Source organism: Pygocentrus nattereri, chromosome 24, assembly GCF_015220715.1.
Source record: "Pygocentrus nattereri isolate fPygNat1 chromosome 24, fPygNat1.pri, whole genome shotgun sequence".
NCBI classification, from domain to species: Eukaryota; Metazoa; Chordata; class Actinopteri; order Characiformes; family Serrasalmidae; genus Pygocentrus; species Pygocentrus nattereri.
In genome coordinates, this window is record NC_051234.1 from 29,816,773 (window position 1) to 29,837,581 (window position 20,809).

At 40.8% G+C, this 20,809-nt stretch overlaps 1 protein-coding gene across 3 annotated transcripts in view; it reads left to right on the plus strand.

Annotated features, from left to right (window-relative positions):
- Window positions 1-7,562, plus strand: part of ek1 (eph-like kinase 1) — a 136,092-nt gene extending 128,530 nt beyond the window's left edge. For all 3 annotated transcript variants that reach the window (XM_037534053.1, XM_037534055.1, XM_037534056.1), the window contains exon 17: window positions 1,965-7,562. In XM_037534053.1, the coding sequence (XP_037389950.1) occupies window positions 1,965-2,067 (103 nt within the window). In that variant the 3' untranslated portion in view covers window positions 2,068-7,562. The remainder of the gene's footprint in view (window positions 1-1,964) is intronic.
- Window positions 7,563-20,809: the final 13,247 nt, after the last annotated feature.

Below are 20,809 nucleotides of genomic sequence, written 5' to 3' on the forward strand. Positions count from 1 at the left end.
ACCTTCCAAAGAAGAACACCTGCATCTTTGGCTGAAGGCGCTAAATTTACAACATCCACCCAAACGTCCACATGTCTGCTCTTACTATTTTGTGGAGAGGAAACCAACACCAGAACACCCTTTCCCAGAGAAACGTCAAAATAATTGAAAATGTCGCCATAAGCAACCTCAGGCCAAATTTTCATCTCATCCACCCACTGTGTTATGACCCTTGGATGAGGTAATGTTGTCCCATTCAAGCTCCTTATTGCTTCTTTGGTCTTCTCCCATGTAACTTTGATCATTTTTTGTTTGCTGAAGCTAGCTAGCCAAGTCACTGACCGGACGTTCTAACACAAAAGCTCAAAAACTCGTGAAAGCTCATCTGCTGCTGCAGTTTGTGTTGGTCATCCTCTAGTCCCTCATCAGTGGTCACAGGATGCTGTTGGCTGGAGGACTAATCTCAGTCCAGCAGTGACACTGAGGCGTTTAAAAACTCCAGCAGCACTGCTGTGTCTGATCCACTTGTACCAGCACCAACACACTACCACCACGTTAGTACCTGCTCTGTGAGGGTCCCTGGGGGTCCTGACCACTGAAGAACAGGGTAACAGAGTATCAGAGAAACAGATGGACTACAGTCTGTAACTGTAGAACTACAGAGTGCAGCTATACAGTAAGTGGAGCTGATAAAATGGACAATGAGTGTAGAAACAAGGAGGTGGTCAGAATGCTATGCCTGATGGGTGTATTCAGGGCTCAGGCTGGCTTACTAACATTAATTCCAGTAACTCCACCCGTCCACCTCTCTGAAATTCATGCAGCTCTCACAATTTGGGAGTTTAATCTCCAAAAGCCTGGAGGTGGTTCATATATGTTAATATAGTTTTCCCCTTTGTCCCAAATGTCAATCAGCCAAGATATGTTTGGAGTCTTTATACACCGGAGCTACAATATAATTGAAATTTCTCTCATTATTGTGCAAACTGCATGTCTAAATCATAAACTTACCTCCAAAAGTCAGAGGTTCCTAACTTTTTCTAACTTTACAGATCAAATCGCTGAAAGTACAAATATATGCAAAAATCATTGACGCCTGTCTGAACAAAAAAATTAACCGAACATTTTATGACTCACCTGATGAGCTGTAGTTACTCATTTTCTGTTCCTGGACTTGTGAAACCTGAGGGAGAGTTATTCATGCAACCCCTTCAAAAAGCACATGAATTTGATCGTGTATAACTGACAATATCTTGCACAACAAATGCGCTTTTTCTAATGTTGACGTTACTTAATTTGATACCTTTGAACTGTTTCTGGTGACAGGATTAGTTTGTCTTCCTCACGGATGTTGTTAGAATCTCCAAAAGCAGCTCCAACTGAGTTACAAACATCCACGTTCTATCCGAAAGCTCTGAGTTCCAGATCCTGAATGGTAGTGAAGCTCTGCTCCTTTTACTTTTTCAACATAGAAAGAAGCCCACTCACTCATTGTCGTCATTTGCCCACTTTGTGAGGAGGAAAGGATATCAGTCACCTGAAGACATTCTGCCAGTTTGTTTTTGGTTAAATGTTATTAAAAAAATGAAATCACTGTATTAAGTAACAAATAGACTAGCTGTGTGGTCGCTGCCACAGTATGATGGCACATAGAGAAAAAAGAAGTAGCGCCCGTTTTTAGCCCCTATGTATCTTTTGTCCATTATAGCAGCACGATAGTATATCATACAATGGTAGAAACCACATAAACAAGTCTTTCTGAGTTTACTTAATTTCAGTAAAACTGAGCATCACCACCCATCCATTCTAAGAAATCTATGATTAGCCTCCAAACCCCTTTAAATTTGCCCCAGGGGAGTTAGAGGGAGGAATTGTGTACATTTCTATTGTTTTCAGCTGCTTTAAACCCTTTCACAGTAAAAACACAGCTTCTTCTGTTTCTTCGTAATCTCACTCCTCCATTCTCCTCCCATGTGTGTCAACAGTGAGCTGGGGAAGATGGGAGTGGCGTTGACTGGCCATCAGAAAAAGATCCTCTCCAGCATACAGAGCCTGCAGGCGCAACAGGGGACGCATGTGCAGGTATAACCCCCAGCCACACATATGGACGGGTCAGACTGCCCACCACTCCAGAAGCCCAACCCCTCTTCCTGCACTGAAGAACACAGCCTCCCTGGGATCCACTGCCAGGGGCCAGCCAAGACACCAAATCACTCGGTGGTGTTCCAATACCGAGGCTCAAACACTTCATGCCGCAGTGTGGAAGCAACTCAGTGTGGCTCCATGCAGACATGAGAAGAACCACCACTGAACTTGCTGGGCACTGCAAAACCTCACTGTATTCTCCTACTCAGTTTTCAGTCAAGGTGGAAGAAAATATGAGCATGTCTTGTGAAAAAACAACACGCTTTTTATAGTAGTGGTGTCGTGACCCATTGACTCAGTACTGTTAGTTTTGGCATAGGTGGTGTTTGTGTAAGGCCCACAAGTGGATGCACAACTGACCAGGTCAATTGTGAACTTGATCGTAATTTAGTATTTTCAGCTGGTGACAGACTTCTCACTCCAATACTGAAGCACTATCCACACAAAAACATACAGATGGCCACTGTATGCTTACTCTGTACATGGAAATGGCCTGTCTCTTATTCGGTGTGTCATCCAAGCAGTCTGGTGTTGCGTGGTTGGCCCAGGATATGGAGTTTTTGGTCACAGTGCTGGACATTGGAGCACCCTGAGGCCTACAGCTTCTCTTAGCAGCATTTGCTTGCTTCAGCTGGCCACTCCCTGGCCACGGGGCAACCAGCTACTTCAAAACAACATGGACAAGACCAATGGGGGGACTTTCACATTGGCAATGAATTTATGTGCCCCTCTTTTTCTACAGCCGCTGAGATATTGACTCCCGAGGCCGCCTTTTCTCACTATTTTATGGAATGTCCATATCAACAGGAGGTGCTCCCCCATCACTCTTTTTTGCATCTGTGACAGAGTATGATGACCATGTGCAGTGATTTAGCTGCTGAAGCACAGGATGTGTATGTGAATGCTCATCAGTATGGAGTAATGAACATTCCCTCATTGGATTTTGGATGCGCTGGAGCCTCAATATGTAGAATGTATCAGTGTTTTGAGCCTAGTGTAGCACCATGCGGGTTACTGTCGAGAGTGGTTGGTACCAGTATATGTTATGTAACCTCATGGTGGTGGGTAAGGTTGATTATTGTGGGAAAACATGGTTTCTATACGTGTAGAAGTCCGTAATAATATCCTGGCTGCCTAAGGTGGACGTTTTGTTCTGCTATTAAGCCACAACAGGTCTTGTAGAGGTCATGTAACACTTCAGTCATTGTTTGAAGACCACAGACATTTAAAGACTAGAATTAAATGCTTTTTTCAGTCCCTTTGTCATATCTTTCCAAATATCATGTACATACGCCTGTGTAAAGTTTATCAAAAATCTTGGTGACGTTGGCACTTCAAAGCAGATTCGTTCTGCTATCTGGTTCCACTTACAGCATAACAGAGGTCAGTTACTGAACAATTTACAGTTATATGAAGGAGAAAGAATGGGAAAAGATTGTACTATGATATACATTGTAAAGAGTTGCTCAGTGGGTGTTGGTACAGTTATGATTTTAAGGTTTTTGAGCATTTTGTCATATGTACATTAGGGCTGCACAATTTCTCATTTTTTAATTGCCGTTGTGGTACAAGTTGTGAGATTACAGTCTGCTGGAAATCAACTGTCACACTTCTCCATGGCAGCTTTCAGCTCCTCAGAGTGTGAAAGATCAAATAAACTAAATAGCAATTGATTATAAACAGCTGATAGTAAGCCTGAATAATTAATAATAAATCAAAATTATTAAATAAAATGTAATAAAAATACATTTTAGGAAGTGATATTTTAGGCAAGTTTTGTTGAATATATATAAATTCTTTTTTTTTTAATTTGGCCTTTAAGTTAATTAGGTTGACGAAGTCTTTAAGGCTTTTTTTGCGCTCAGCTCAAGTTCTTCTAACTCCCATTTACTGCATATTCAGCATGCAACCACTTTCCTTATTTTTGAGTAAGCTTCCACTGGATACGCATTGTGATCTGATTACTCAAACCACATTTGGACGCAGTTGCGGACACATAACCACATAACATCTGTAGTGTGAACTCTAAAGCTTTGATGCGTCCTTGACAGAGTCAAGGGCCCATCTTAAATCAACTGCTGCAGAGTTGAAAGCATCTATGTAGTTTTCTGTCAGTCTTCTCGTTTGTTTACTTGCTTTCACAAGCCATGCAGTCTAAGCCATCGTAACAGCCCTAACAATTACACGAACAAGCACAGAACATTTTTGTCCAACAATTGCAGCAAGAGACTGACGTCGTCCAGGCACGAAATCCGAACACGTAGTCACTGAAGATGCATTTGAGAATTGTCACGGAAATGACCGTTATGAACATCTGTACGACTTGCTGTCCATTTGTGATTAGATCAGTTGAGACCAAGTGTGAACAGGGCTTAAGTTGAGAGAACTCCAGTTTTACCTTATTCCTTCCAGTGTAACTCGAGCAAAGCTGTACTTCGTAGGCAGCAACTTTGGAAGACCTGCAAAAAGAAAGAGGTTAAAAGTCTATTAGCCTGTAATTATGAGTGCTGCTAGGCCAAGTGCCAAAAAACAACCGTAACTGGAATCATTGTGCTTCCAACAATTTTATCACATCATCTATCCATATTGTGTAGCCCTACTGTACATTCAGGCAAGGCAGCGAGAGTTTGGACAGAAGAGGATTGTGAAGTGATGGAATGTATTGGATGTATTAGCTTTATGACGGGTCTGGAAAGCTAAACATTTTCTCAGGATGTTTTTATTTTTTCTCATTTACACTTTATGCTTTTCAATATAACAGCCAAGCAGACCATCTGGACATAACTTCATTTTCCTCATAGTAGTGACCACTCCCCTTTGGTTAGCATAACTACTCTACAGCTTCATACATTCAGATGCCCTTTTCCTTCACCTCCTTACTTGTGTGCATTACCACAAAGTACATTATGGTTCATTTTCACTTTCAGTAATATGAAAATAAAAGCAGTACTGATAGCCACTGAAACCAAAGTGTGCCACAGAGGCTTCCATCATGCTCACTGGAGATAAATACAGCAAGAAAAAAGTCCAACAAAGGATTTGTTTTGAAAAAGGCATACCGCAAATTAATTTCCTGCTCACCTGTTCCCTCCGTGATACCTTGGGAAAATATTCATTTGGTGCTGAGATAGCGGTAATTGAATGGCAGACATTATTATTTATTTATTCATGCTCTTAAGTGAGGCAGAAAAAAGCCTGTTTGCTTCAGTAATGTGTTTGTTTTTCCCCCCGAAATACTTATTGAATAAGGAGTTGCCATCTGAATACCTGGCACGTCGCCTGCTAATATAATGTGAGCTTTCCTTAATTGCCAAATTACTGGAGCATATGTGCCCATTCAGACTCATCATTTCTCAAGCAGAAACAGCAACAGGGAATTATTCAATAGGGAGATGCGAAAAGCATTTCGTGACTCCAAACCGCTTAGCGTTCGGTCGCCCCAAAAGACGGCAAGGAAAGTCACGAAGAGTTGGCTTCGAGTCGCAAATTCAAATTATGGAAAAAGTTTATTCTGTAAATTCATCTGAGAGCTAGCAAGCCATCAAAATGCAAACCCATAGACGTGAAATAAAAGTCCTAAGTATAAAAGTAAGAGTAGATTTCATTTTTCATTTTACGAGGCTTTAAGCCCAAAATTTAAATGATAAACACAGTCAGCTGTACAGTATTCTCACGGCCTATCCATGCTTCACCCAGAAATGCATCTTTTCATAGTATTGGTGGGCGATGTGGCAAATATATATTATGATGCACAATATGCATCACGATATTTCGTTTTTCCTCTGGCTTGATAAGTTGGAGCAGACAAAATAGTCCCAGTACTGCCACATTAAAAAAAATGCTATCAAAAACTGAATGCAGTGGTTTTTATTCAATGTTTCTCATTCAGCACTAGATCCAAGTTCAGTTGAACTGGCCTAACTACGCTTTCTTTGTAATGAAACATGCAGTTGGTCAGTGTTCGTAAGTGCTGATATTTACAGTATAGTATTTACAATACGCACAGAAACGCTTACTATTGTGACGTAATCGATTCAATAAGATGGTCATAGTGCCCGCGCCATGTTGCAAGGTTGGACTGACTTTACCGACTATTAACAAAACCGCCGTTCTCATTAGACTGTAGCACAAAAGTTGTTACGACACCTCATACATGCACACTCATTGCCTTTCAGCGCTTTGAAAGGTGAACATGCCAGTCATGTGAATCACGTAGAGCTTTATTTTGTTTTGTTTTTTTTTCTACAGCCAGCAGAGAATTCTTAAAGAAAATCAATGATGCCGTTTCTAGTTTCACATGTTCAGATTTCTTTCTTCATTAGCAATGAAATGCTGAAAAAAAAGATTCATGTGTAAAGTATGATTAGCAACCAGGACCATCGGTTTTAATTTTAAATATGAAGTTGATGCAGAACGTGTCAAGTTCTGTGGACTTGCTAGGAGTGGCAAGTGGCAACCATAGGGGTCCAAGCACTCTGTGCCATTTCGGAGCCAGTAGAACAGAAAAGTTGGGCAATGTTTTTAGGCCTACATTTGTAATAGATTTGAGGTCTTATGAGGAGATATCTGCAGAATTTCATTCTGGCACATTGGCCTTTTGACCTTGGTATCATAAACTACACATTAACAAAAAAAAAGTCTTTAAAAAAACCTTGTCTACAACAAGGAAAGAGCATGGAATGTCAGTTATGGATTTATCCTCCACTCTGTCATTATCCGTGGGCCATGCAGTGTCACAATAGGTTTGCTCAATAAACAGACATCTTTTTTCAACCGATGTTAGTACATATTGTGTATCTGCGTTATATCTGTAATATTTTCCAGCAGAACAAATCAAATTCAGCCACACAAGGAACGTTTCGATTCTGGGTCTGGTTTTCAGTCTTTCATTTCAAACTAACTTTTTCTACTCTACACTTCAGGCCTCCAGTGTGGCCAAATACATATGGTGGCACAGGAATTGACCATGCTGACCGTAGAGCTTCTAATGAATGTTACCAACCAGACGGCTCTCATACCTTTCAGTCTTTGACTGGGAAAAGGTCTTTTTTTCGTTCACATACAAAAAGGTCTGCGATTGATCCGTGTATGTACCAGTGCTCCAGTTTAAAAATGAGTGGATGGTTTGCACAAGCCAAGGCCTCAGTTAGGATCATATGTATCTATATTATTTCTGTTCCATTCGCTTGAGTTTTTGTACATTGTGGTCATTTGATTACCTACCATTATCCCATTAACGGAAGTGTTTAATCAAAACTGCTAACACTGCTTGCAGTGAATGAAAGTGCGCTCAAATTAGCATGTAAAAGTCATGCTAATTCACGGGTACAAGCTTCTATTCATTGCGAGTCTTGTTAGCATGTTTGATTGAGATGTTTCCTTATGCTCTTGTTGAACTGTTGAACATTTTGTCCAATAAATTTGTTGATATTTTTAAATTTAACGTTCATGGCTGTTCTCTCCTGTGGGCTGCTGGTTTCATAGCCAGTCATTTTACTGAAGCTAAGCTTTTATAAACACTACTGAGTAATTATAAACAGTACAGACAGTGACGAATGTTATTTATTTAACTACTAGTCACAAAGTTAAATGTTTGTCAGCAACATAAAGTGGAAAAGAAAATTAAACAGAAGTCTCAGACATTAAATTTGTCAGTATTTGGTCCATCTACTCAGACTTCTGTCAGTTTCCAAATAAATATTCAAAGGTATTCAAGTTTGTTGGAAATACCTCCAAAGTTCAGCCTTAAAAGTTGGTTGCCATTATTGCTTTATAAGTAGCCCCAAATACATTCAGTGAGTAAGTCTGGCTTCTGAGGTGGCCAGTCCATTGCTCTCAGAACACCAGTAGCTTCTCTGTTTAATATGCAAATCTTCATTATCTCAGAAGTGTGCACTGTTATCTTGCTGTAGAATTCATTTTTCCTATTCACTCTTGCTAGATTTTCCAGAGGGTATTGCATGAAGTATCGAAATTTGTAAGTATTAGCAGTCATGATGCTTCCAATCAAAAACAAATTACCTACTCCAGATGTTATACATCCCCAAACTTGCCCTGATTCTGCACTATGCTTGACTGAGTCTTGCTTACAAGGGTCGTGGAGTCTTTCCTTCATTTGGCGGCACACATACCGCCTCCTGTTCGTTTCAAAGAGCTCAAATTTAGACGGATTAGACTAGACTATGGCACTAAAGTCAACACGGCGATCTCTGACTTTTGTGCAGTTCTGTATCCTGTATTATTTTTAACTTGTCCAAGCAGAAGAAAGAACTTTACACATTGTGCTGTTTGCCTGCTTTCTCTAGAACTGATTCTAAAGTTGTCCTATTGGTTTTTAAACCTACAAATGATTTCCTAATGTCATCAGGAAAGTGAAGCAGCGTTCTGCTTTTGTGTGTCAAAGATTTGGAAACACTTGCCTACTCAGATCTGATGAGCATTATCTGCTGGTTTGAAAAACATCTCAAAATGTGTTTATTCACATTAACATTCAAATAGCTTTATTTTTTTATTAATTCCAGCTTTTTTTTTGCTTAATCTACTTGCATACTTTTCCAAAGTATTTTGAGCTGCAGTTGTATGTATGAAGGTCATACATATTATTAAACACAAAGTTACTCAGCATTCAGAAACCAGTGTCCACTGCAAAATGTCCAGTGGGATGAGACAAACCTGCTGCCAAAAATCTGTTTCGTACTATTACCCACACCAACTGGACACACATGTGCACCAACACTCACATAGCCATTCGCTCCACTCCCTTGTTCCTCTTCCAGGAGATGCTCGCAAGATCCATATTAACAGCAGCCCAACAGCGCAGAGGTCTTTACTATTCCCATCATGCTCTGCTGAGACGCAGGGCCACCATCTGGAGCAGCTGGAGCAAACGACTGCGAGTTATTTCCCAACTCTCCCAGCAAAGCTCCCATAGTGAGGCTTCCAGCAGCTGCCTCATCACTCAACATTAAATAAGCCCTCCATCACTAGTGGCAACCAGCAGCCACCTTTACTAGCGACTGAGAGAACAGAGCTTTAAATATTCATCCAAGCTTGATAGGATCTCAAAGGTCGCACTGCGTTCAGACAGTGTATATATTTATTTTTAATTAACATGTATCAAGGTTATCAAGGTTTATCAAATCAAATACAGAAAATGTAATGGAACTCACTTCAGATAACATGAGCAACGTGTTTTACTAGGTCTTTACTTCAGTGGGTTGTTTTTAGATGATTCAGAATTCCCTCTGGTGACGAAAGGGCACAGTACTTTGCCTGAATTTCATGGGGCTACAGTCGGTTTCAGAGAGAATTTTGTTGAGTTACAGTCGAGTTCAGACAGAATTTTTGTAGCTACATTCAGGTTCAGATATTATTTTGTCAGCTACAGTCGGGTTTAGACAGAATTTCGTGGGCTATAGTCGGTTCAGACAGAATTTCGTGGGCTATAGTCGGTTTAGACAGAATTTCGTGGGCTATAGTCGGTTCAGACAGAATTTCGTGGGCTATAGTCGGTTCAGACAGAATTTCAGTGGGAGTACAACTGGAGTCAGCCAATGTTGTCAGGTTACAGTCAGGCATAGACAGAATTTTGTGGGGTTACAGTCTGGTTCAGACGGAAATTTGTCAGGCTCCAGTCTGGTTCAGACGGAAATTTGTCAGGCTACAGTCGAGTTCAGACGGAAATTTTCAGGCTACAGTCGAGTTCAGTTAATGCTATCAGGTTACAGTTGGGTGCAGGCTATTTTTTTTAGACCTCAGTCAAGTTGTCAGTCAACGTTGTCAGGTCACGGTCAGGTTAAGACAGTTTCTCTGGCTACAGTCAGATTCAGACAGAGTTCTGTTTGGCTATAATAAAGACAATTTTGTCAGCCACAGTTGGGTTCACATAGAATTCTGTCAGGTTACAGTTGGGTTATGACAACATTTTGTCAGGCTACAACCACACACAGAGAGTTTTTGTGAGTTTCAGTCACATTCAGACAGAAATCTGCCAGGCTACCAGTCAGTCAGGTTGTTCTTAGTCTAAGGTTCAACATTTCAGGGCTGATTAAAGTGGCTGTAGAGAGCCTATGTTGAATAAGCTGTGACCATCCTGAGTTTGTGCCTTTGCATATTGTGATTCAATTCTGGCAGCTGCTGATTGAAGCTTGTGTGTCAAAGCTTGTGTGCCTTAAAAGAGAGTGTGTCCACAAGTGTGTGTGTGTGTGTGTGTGTGTGTGTGTGTGTGTGTGTGTGTGTGTGTGTGTTCGTGCATGCGTTGTGTGTGAGATCTCAAGCATGAAGCAAGTTAATCAAAAGATTTATGAGTTCGGCAGAAAGGCAGTCCTTCAAGAGTCAGAGACGAATCAGACTCTGAAAACCAATTAAGAACGTGCAGCATTCTTTCTGCAGAATAGAAAACACTGTTATTTTTCCTCATGGCTGACCCTTAAAAAAAACATACCATCTCTCTCCTGTTGATTATTATCTAATTATCCAAACATCTGGCTCCTGCTGCTTTCAATTCAACTGAATTATTATTATTTTTTTTTTTCTTTTCCATGAGATGCTAAGAAGCCCTCACAATTATGGAGTCTACAAAATAGTAATCTGTTATATTGGCACTGGGCCTTGATTCTTCTCCTGTTATTGTTTTAATTAAAGCACAGAGGCTAATTAAAATCAATATGTTTCAGTGCAAAAGGAAAGAAAACAGCCCAAATGTGACAAACTGTGGAGCTTTATGCACTGGAGGATTTAAAATTAATCCTAAATCTGTTAAAAATCTACCTTACAAATATTTTACTGGCTCTCTTTGCAAGGACATATACTGTCCAGAACATACAGTGATCAGGCGTAACATTCTGACCACCTCCTTGTTTCTACGCTCACTGTCCACTTTATCAGCTCCACTTACTGTATAGCTGCACTCTGTAGTTCTACAGTTACAGACTGTAGTCCATCTGTTTCTCTGATACTCTGTTACCCCCTTTTACCCTGTTCTTCAGTGGTCAGGACCACCAGAGACCCTCACAGGGCAAGTACTATTTGGGTGGTATAGCATTCTCAGCACTGCAGTAATGCTGATGTGGTCGTGGTGTGTTAGTGTGTGTTGTGCTGTTCTGAGTGGATCAGACACAGCAGTGCTGCAGGGGTTTTTAAACAAACCTTAGTGGACTGAGAATATTCTTCTTCTTCTTCTTCTTCTCCTCCTCCTTTCTTCTTCTTCTTCTTCTTCTTCTCCTTCTCCTCCTCCTCCTCCTCCTTTCTTCTTCTTCTTCTTCTTCTTCTTCTTCTGGCTGCTCCCTTTAGGGGTCACCACAGCGGATCATCTGCCTCCATCTTGCCCTATCCACTGCCTCCTCTACTTTCACACCAACCATCTCCATGTCCACCTTCACTACATCCATAAACCTTCTCTGAGGTCTACCTCTTCTCCTTCTACCCGGCAGCTCCATCTCCAACATTCTTTGACCAATATATCCACTATTCCTCCTCAACACATGTCCAAACCATCTCAACCTGGCCTCTCTGGCTTTATCTCTGAGAATAGTCCACCAAGCAAAAATATCCAGCCAACAGTGTCCTGTGACCACTGATGAAGGACTAGAGGATGACCAACACAAACTGTGCAGCAGCAGATGAGCTGTCGTCTCTGACTTTACATCTACAAGGTGGACCGACAAGGTAGGAGAGTCTGATAGAGTGGACACAGTCTTTCCACTATATAAAGTGGACAATGAGCGTAGAAACAAGGTGGTGGTCAGAAAGTTACGTCTGATTGCTGTATTTTGTACTTTTTGCTACTGTCTTTGAACGTAGCTGTTAGCTTTTTTCACCGAATCCAGCAAAAAGAGTGGCTCTGATTGAGCCCAATAGATAGCCAGACAACTTTTAAGCCATTTGGATGTTTCAGAGTCACAATAACGTTCAACATTCACAGTTTTATTGCGAATATTAAAGGCATGGTTTCAGTTTTATCAGTGGGGAGGGCACTGAAGTTATGTAGGTAGGTATGAAGGTATGTAGAACTGTTTTAAGTCTCACATGATTGTTGACAATTTTACGCATGTACTGTAGCAACATTTCTTAGCATACATGGTAGGTAGCTAACGTTCGCTATAGGAGATGGTACTAAAGTTACTGCTGACAACAGAATGCACTCTCATCAAATACCTTACATCTCTGGATATCTTCTCAAAACTCTAATCATGGAACAGTTTGAGACCCTCTTATTTACACATCAGCGGTGAAGGCTACTTGCTTTGGTGTGAGCTTTGACAAATCTGCTGCAGATTCAACAAGTCATAAATTCTTTGGAGAGGTAATAATCGAAAAGAACTGAGCCATAAGAGAAGCATTACTCCCTTTACCACTGGTAACGTCCTTTTAGCTGCTGGTAGTGGTGTTGTCAGTGACTCACTGCAGCCAAAATGAACAATTTATCCACCACTACATCTGCTAAGCTCTGTAAACCTATCTGCTCGCCTCTTCCAGCCTCTAAAGCATGATTTCCTGCTTTGAAGACAAGGAAATCATCCTTGATTATCACTTGATGGTGGCAGTAAATTCTGAAAGACTACAAGTGCTTTGGGGTGGATAGTTGAGGGCTGAATTACAGCTGTCTAAAGCAAGTCATCACCACAGCTGTATTTATCAGCCTCTGTATCAGTGGCTCGCAGATATGATTTGTTGAGCGCCATAGAGATTCGCAATGGTTGTATGATGCATTTGCATAATGCATGCTGGGTATTGTAGTAAGAAAGCACTGATGGATGAAAATCGTACAAAACTGTGAATTCTATCAAGCTGCGGAGCTGCATTACAGAATATTACACAAGTAAACTAAATGCAAATTTTAGGCTGGAACACCTGTTAAAACTCACCACACAGGGTTAGCCACTGTGCTAACAGATCTACCTACCAGTTAGCTACCACACACAGAACATACCAGTATTACATAATGATGGGGTCAGTATAAAACAGGTCCGGTAGTGTAAATGCAGTGCAAGAGAAAAATGCATATCTGATAGACTTCCTCTAATCAGAAAGGCTGATTGTTTTGGGTGTCCAGAGATGCTGTGGTTCTCTGAAATGGAAATGAAAAAAATCTACATGCATTTGTCATTTATGACTCTGGCAGGCTGATTCTCACATCGCTCCAAAACGCCTTAATAATCACACACACACACAACCCCACACACACACACACACACACACACACACACCCCCACACACACACACACACACCCCCACACACACACACCTCGCCCAGAACCAGCCGTGATTGTTCACACCTGCATAAAAACGGCACTCATCCATTCCCAGCCACTGTGTCTGCATTCTTTTCCCATGCTGTGGCCAAGCCAAGTGTCAGAAACCGACCAGGCTACTGATTTGCTGCCATTTGGCAATTAAGATGTAATTATACATAACATACAACAACGCATCTGTATCTCAGTGATGGAGAAAACTTTCATAGTATGAAACATGAGTACGGTAAGCAAGTACAAATGCATTAATACCGGCATTTGCAGAGATCTGAGACGAACCAGAGCAGCATTTCTCTGTAACCACACCATAATGAATCCTCCATTCACCAGAAAGCAGAGAGACACTGACTGGACTGAAGTGGGGCTGTTGTGCCTGTAATGGCATTTATTAAAAGCTTATACAGTCTAACTAATGCAAAGTTTGCCCATTATTTTTTTTTATTTTTAATAAATGTTTGATAACACTTTTATTTATTTGAGCATTTATGACAGACAATGCCATTAATTACAAAGACAAAAGTTTTATGAAATAAATGACGCTGTATTGACAAAGTGCCTTAAACGAAAGTGAAGGACATTTGCGTCATTTGTATTACAGCTACAGAGCATCATTATAAATGGATTTTCAAGTCTGTGAACTTGAGTGATACTTGATACTTAAAACATTTTGCCATATGTATGAATTAATCATTTTAAATTGGGTGGGAAACAGCCTGAGAACTTTCTGTCTGAGACAGACCCGAGCCAAACCAAATCATCAAGGGTAAAGTCTGAAACATACCTGAGCTCAACAAAATTCAAAATTAAAATTGTAATAAATAAAATGTCTACCAAATATTTAAACTCTGCTTTAACTTATTTATTCATCAAGCACTGCTTGTTTTGAAATGTTTTTAGTTTGGGTAAACATCTCTCATTGCGCTGTTCTCACACTGACCGTGTGATGTTAGCCTTCACATTTTACTCCTAAAACTCTTTCTGTTCAAAGAACATATAAAAATATACTTTTGGCTAAATAAATCAAATGTAAACATTCTTTTGGCTGCACTCAACTGTCTTCTCATGAATCAATTTGCATTTCATTTACTTTGCATCTATTTTCTCAGAGGCGTGGGCCTTGTGGTTCGCGTGGCCTTATTCTCAGTCGGTGACTCCTGTGTGCCAGATGATTTTAAGGTAGTGAAAGTAGAGATGAAGAACAAAGTATTGAGTAAAACTAAAGCAGGGAGAACTGCAGAGTAAAATCTGAAAAGAAAAAAAAAAGTAGGGTGTGGGCTGTGAGAACTGGAATGTGAACCCGAGCCCAAACCATTTCTGAGAAATGAGAGCGGTGTCCCACTTCACGGGCTGCATCCTTTGGAAGCAGCATTTGAAGCCTCACATCACAGCATCACAGCTTCGTCACTAGTCTGTCCCACTTCAAAGGCTCCTTTATAAGTGGCTGAGAAACGTGTCTTTTTCCATGGCAGTGCAGAATCCAATTGGTGGATCATTCACCAGCCTACATATCCCAAGGTTCATTGTATGACGAGAACATCCAACACATACACACACACACACACACTCATATTATATATATAAAAACAAAAACCTTGTATTTCTACTTGAGTGCAAAAGTACAAAACCACTTGCTTTTTTTTCCCCCCGATTTTCTCCCCAATTTAATGGTTTCCGATTCCACCCGCTAGTTAGGACTCCCCCAATCACACGATGCTACCAACACTAGGAGGGTGAAGACGAACGCGCTCGTATCAAAGTGCCAGCCGCCAGATCTGTTACGTCAGCTAACAGACGCCTGTGCCGACTAGCATCGCGCTGAGTGATGGGAGGAGAAGGGGGGCCACCCTACCCACCCAGAGAGAGCGAGGCCAATTGTGCTCTCTTGGACTCCCGGCTACGGATGAAAAACCACTTGCTTTTAAATGCACTTGAGGATTAGAAGTAAAAGTACTGCAACAGTTCTTAACCAGGCCTCCGCCCTTAGTTCCTTTCTTCGAGAATAAGGTTTCATATAACAACGTTATAAATGGAACACGTGTCACCTTAGTTTAAAGATCTATACATTCATACAATGTTATTTACATAATAAAACATCGTGTCATCCTGTGATTAATAGCCTTAGTTGTTCATAAATATTCAATTATTGCTTTATTAATGTTATCCGATGCTGATGTATGTGTTATGAAGTCCTTATGAAGGTAACCTTTAAAAAAAAAAAAAGTGTTACCAAACGGCTTAGTATTTATTTTGATGGAAAACCTCAATCTCTGTAACAGTGCTCCTCTACGATTTGCCCACTCCCAGGACCTCCTCTGATAAAACTAATCAAGTTTTTATATGCATAAACAGCTGTTTTATATATTTAAAAAAATTGTAGTTTCCTTTTGGAAATTAAGAAGCGAGTTAAAAAAAACTGATAGGCAGTGAAAAAGTAAAGACACTATGAAGAGCATCTGGACAAGCACACAGGCTGCTTTCACATCGTGTACATCTGCGTCTTCTCTACTGCTGGATTACTGTGTTTTCAGGCTTGTGCTCTGAAGACAGAAGAAGAAGTGACAATATGCCACAAGTCTATGACACAAATGTGCATAAAAACAAAAAAAAAAAAAACTGGCAAAGTGAGCAGAAGTGTTTGGGCTGACAACGCCTCTGACACCGTCTACCAGCGGAGAAAAGACAGCTGGCTGAAAAGCACCAGAGAAACAGCCAACAAGAAGTTAAGCAGCGTAGGTGATGCTCTGGATGCGTGTGTTACCATGGCGACAAAAAAGGACAAGTCTCTCGCTCAGGAATCCGTAAAATCCCACAATCCCCTGCATAGTGGAGCGCTCTGAATAAATCCAGTCCCACACTGCCGATGCACATATGCAAGCGCACGCCTCAGCGCAGTCTGGGAGGTGGATTTTGTAGTTATTTATGGGGTGAACTTCAGTGAAGTTTTGTGGCTGCTCCTTCGTTCACAAATCAAATCGGGGATTAAAGCAATAGTTTAGCAAAAATCTATTTCATACAATTTTCTGCTTACTTCAAACAATCAATAAGACATGTTTGGAGTCTGACGTTTGCTTCTTTACATGCTGAAGTTTAAAATCGTCGTTCCACGCCTCACAGCAGAATTGCCGATGGTACATGGCACAGCAGCATGCAGCAGTGTAAACGCTGCTAGGGTGGTAGTGCCGTTTCTGCTGCCACTATTTTATCTGAAAAGGTTTTTGAATACATGCTGATGTTTGTAATGTGTTTTCTTCAAAATTTGGGTTTCAATGTACAAACCCATTTCTAAATAAGTTGGGACAGTAGGGAAAAAGGAAAAAGAAACAACTCAGTGATTTATAAATCTACTCCAGCGTGTATTTGAACAAAAAATATTACAAGGATGAGGCATATAATGTTCTATCATATCAGCTTCACAGATTTTTTGTAAACATTAGGGATGCATCAATAACCTTTTTTTCAGAAAATAAGGAACATTTTGAACTTAATAATGTGACGTTTTTAGTAGATGATAACGAAGCTGGCTGTACAGCTTAAATCGCAACAGAAGAATCAGTTTGTTCCTCCAGTCCTGTAATAATTCTTTGTGATGTTAAAAGGAAAGGTGATGTAACACAGTTGTAAACAAAGAAAACACAGAATTGTGTTTTTGTATCATTTTGAATGTCATACAGGTCAAACAGAATTTAGTAAACACCACTTTCTGTTTCATCAGAATTTCACATACTATCCCAGGTGTTTTGGAAGTGGGTTTGTATATGAATGGTTATGACTGGGCTTCAGATATGAGCACTCAGCAATGATTAATAAATAAATAAATAAATAAAAAACCAAACCTCGTGATGGAAGGTTCCACTTATCGCGGGGGTAAGCTGAACGTTGCCACCGGCGATGGTGGAATTTTTCATTGCAGCTCCATTGGAGACAATGGATTGTGCGCTTTGCTGTTGTCCGTCTATTGTGAACAAGCAAATTCTCTTTCTGGGATGTCAGGAGTGATCAGTGTTCTCCTCTAAAACTGCTGAGCTGTCCAGTGATGTTGCATTAGCAGTAGTTTAAAAAGATGCAACGCTGCTTCATGCATCACAGAGGAAGCGCATACTAGCATTCACTTTCCCAGCTTGATAGCAAGGGGGGGTACCAATCTATCAGGTAAAGACCAAATTCAGAAGTAAAACAAAGTTGGCTGAAGCCATGTTCTGTAGCCATGTTACTTTTGTAGACAATAGTATGTTACACAGTGCCATAATCTACATAAGCAAGCCTATATGAGATTACCGTGGCCCAATCCCATTTCAGCCCTTGCTCCTACCACTGAGCCCTTAGCCCTCTGTTTTGAGTATTCATGTCTAGGGGTAGGATGTCCCAATTTTTGTTGAGATAGAGGGGTGGGGCGAAGTGTTTGGGCTACTTGAACCTCCAAACAGAGGTTTTTCAGAGACTCCAAACAGAGAGTTACGAGAAAAAAAAGATAAAACGGCAAAATGGCTGCATAAGTGACCAAAGAAACCCACATGGAAGTATTTTCTCCATTAAAGATTTACGATAACCATTATATTGTCTTAGTTTAATGTAATTTCAATGTATTATGGTCGTTTTCTTCATAACAAGAACAAAAATCGCTAATGGCATGCTACTGTCATGGTAGCTATCTAGCTAACTTTGCCATTCCACCTTAAGTACTCGAGCAGTTCTGATGCCTGAAGCACCAGATTGTGATTGCTTAACGTGGTCCAGGAAAATTTGAACAAGAATCTGGTGAACATCTCACATCACTGAAGAATTAGGGGGGGGGGGGGGGGGGGGGGTGATAATAAATAATTGCCCCCTCTTTGAAGGCGTATGATCCCTAAATGTAACTAAAGCCCAGCAGTGAGGAGCTGAACTTCCCCTCCTCTTCTGTCACTGCAGACGGGCAGGGTCGCCTACAGAACGGCGCTAGTAGCTGTTAATGAAGCAGGTTTTTTTTTTTTTTTTTTTTGAAACGTGAGGATTGTCCCTCAAATACTGCTATAAAAACTGTCATGCTATAATGCTAACTCAGTTCCAAGGGGTTAGGGTGCCAATTGAAAACAAGGCTTGGGGTAACAACAAGAAACGCGATTGGGCCTTAAGAACAGCGCTAAGTGTGGGGTGGTGGGGGGGGGTGGTTAGAGCTGCCATTACCTGCTAGCCACATTAGCCTTTCAGCAAGTGCAAAACTAAAGGCGCAGCTTTTGGACACCAAACATGTCTTGGCTGATCGACTTCATTAGGGCTAAGGGGAAAATTGTGTACACTTGATTTTTTTGCTGAACTATCATTTTAAAATTCATAGCTTTATCACTCTCCCTCAGAGTGTGTGTGAGTGACAGTCACAGTACTCGCCCGCCCATGCTAAGTAAACACACACATTGCATAACCTTGCGTCAGACTGGCATATTTTGGCAGTGATTTCTTTTTCATTGCTGTTTCATTTGAAAAAAAAACTCACATTTTTAAATAACAAAATGCTCCGGCTTTAAAGCTGATGGATGAGAGATTGTCTAACCCTCCAGTGTAAAATGCCAATCTGTCTGTCTGTGTCTGTCACACTCGCCTGAACAAATAAACACAGGCACACTCACTGAGGGGTGGTCTTCTCTGGCAGGCCGTGGATTAGTATTTGCCAGTGTGCTAGACTGTGTTTCTCTGACTGTATGGGTAGTATTGCATCTGGCTGTTTGGGTATGTATGCATGTATGTATGTATTTGATGTATAAACAAATGATTACCAACTAACCTTCAAATCAAATCAGATCAAATTTATTTGTAGCGCTTTTTACAACGGATGTTGTCACAAAGCAGCTTCACAGAATTTCGGAAAAGTAAGTTTTAACAGGACTGTAAGAATGTACAAAACCACCCCCCCGGTGGGCAAGCCAGGGGCAACAGTGGCAAGGAAAAACTACCTCAGAACTGAGGAAGAAACCTTGGGAGGAACCAGGCTCACCAGGACGGACCCGTCCTCCTCTGGTCAAACTACCCACAAGTGATTATACTACTAGTATTAATAGCAGTAATATTGGTATTAGGAATAGCATTGGTATTAGCTTTTTACCTTTTATTAAGATTCACAACATTATATTGTACAAAACTCGAACCCAAGAAATTGGGACAGTGTATGAAATATTAACAAAAACCGAAAACAGATCTTTGACCTGCATTACAAAGCACAGCATCTGGGGTTTTACTTTGTTTTTCATCAACAGGTACTCATTTCAAATTTAATGCCTAAAACACATTCAAAAACTTGAGGGAGGAACACGTTTAACCTCGTGTTACATCACTTTTCCTTTTAACACAAACATTTGAGGGCTGAACACACCAACTGATCTAGTTTTGAAAGCAGGCTTTTTTTGGCCATTCTTGTGTTGTACAATTCTTCTGTAGTGAAAACATTCAGGGCCTTTGTTGCTGTATTTTGCACTTCATAATGCAGAATGTTTTCAATGAGAAACAAGTCTGGACCGTTTCCCTATGATGTGAAAGAAGCTTAGGCGAAGAGCATCAGATGGACCACATTTGTGTCTGGGCGATGAAACGATAACGATAATTATCGCGATAAAACTTTCCTTGAAATAAATAGAAGAAAGGTTATATAGATGTTCGATATAACATTCTCACACTTCCAACTCGCCTTTTTCCATACGTCCTAACAAGCTTTAGCAGTGTTAAATCACATTTGCTCCTCACAACTACAGCCATGTTCCAGCGCTCAGTCATATTTTAATATTAGTGCATTCCCAAGCAACGACAGTGAAAGAAAGAAGTGAAAGAAGTAAACTGAGGATTCTGTGTGGCACTGGAGAGTGAGAGAATACAAGCCTCCCAGGCTGGCTATTTTAGCAGCTGGCTAACTTGAAGCAGTGCTCTGTCACACAACATGGTGAACTGATGTTACTGTAGATTAAACAAGACACAAAAGCACTGATTCCAGTTTAAATGTACCTAAAAGGACGACACTGTCTAGTGTTAAAAATATTAATTACTAGAGAAATCCAGACTCCTACTAGCTGGTGTTTGAATACTGTGATATACTCTGACATGCAGTGATGGCAGTGAGGCGGTATGATCCATCACTGACCTACTGAGCCAGCTAAAGTTTGCTGTTCATACTAAATTGACACTGCTGAGAAACTAACGGGACAGCCGAGCACTCATCACCTGCTAAAAATAATCTTTTCTTTCTTAAATTATGACCATTACAAAGCAGCACTATAAAGACATGGTTTGACGTGTCTGGTATGGAGGAACTCCAGTGGCCTGCAACCCCACTGAACACCTTTGAGATGTTCCTGATGCCTGACCTCACAAATGCTCTTTTGACTGAATGGGCACAGATAAATGCCAAAATCTTGTGGAATGCTTCCCAGAAGACTGGAGGCTGTTTTTGCCACAAAACGGGACTGAGGGAG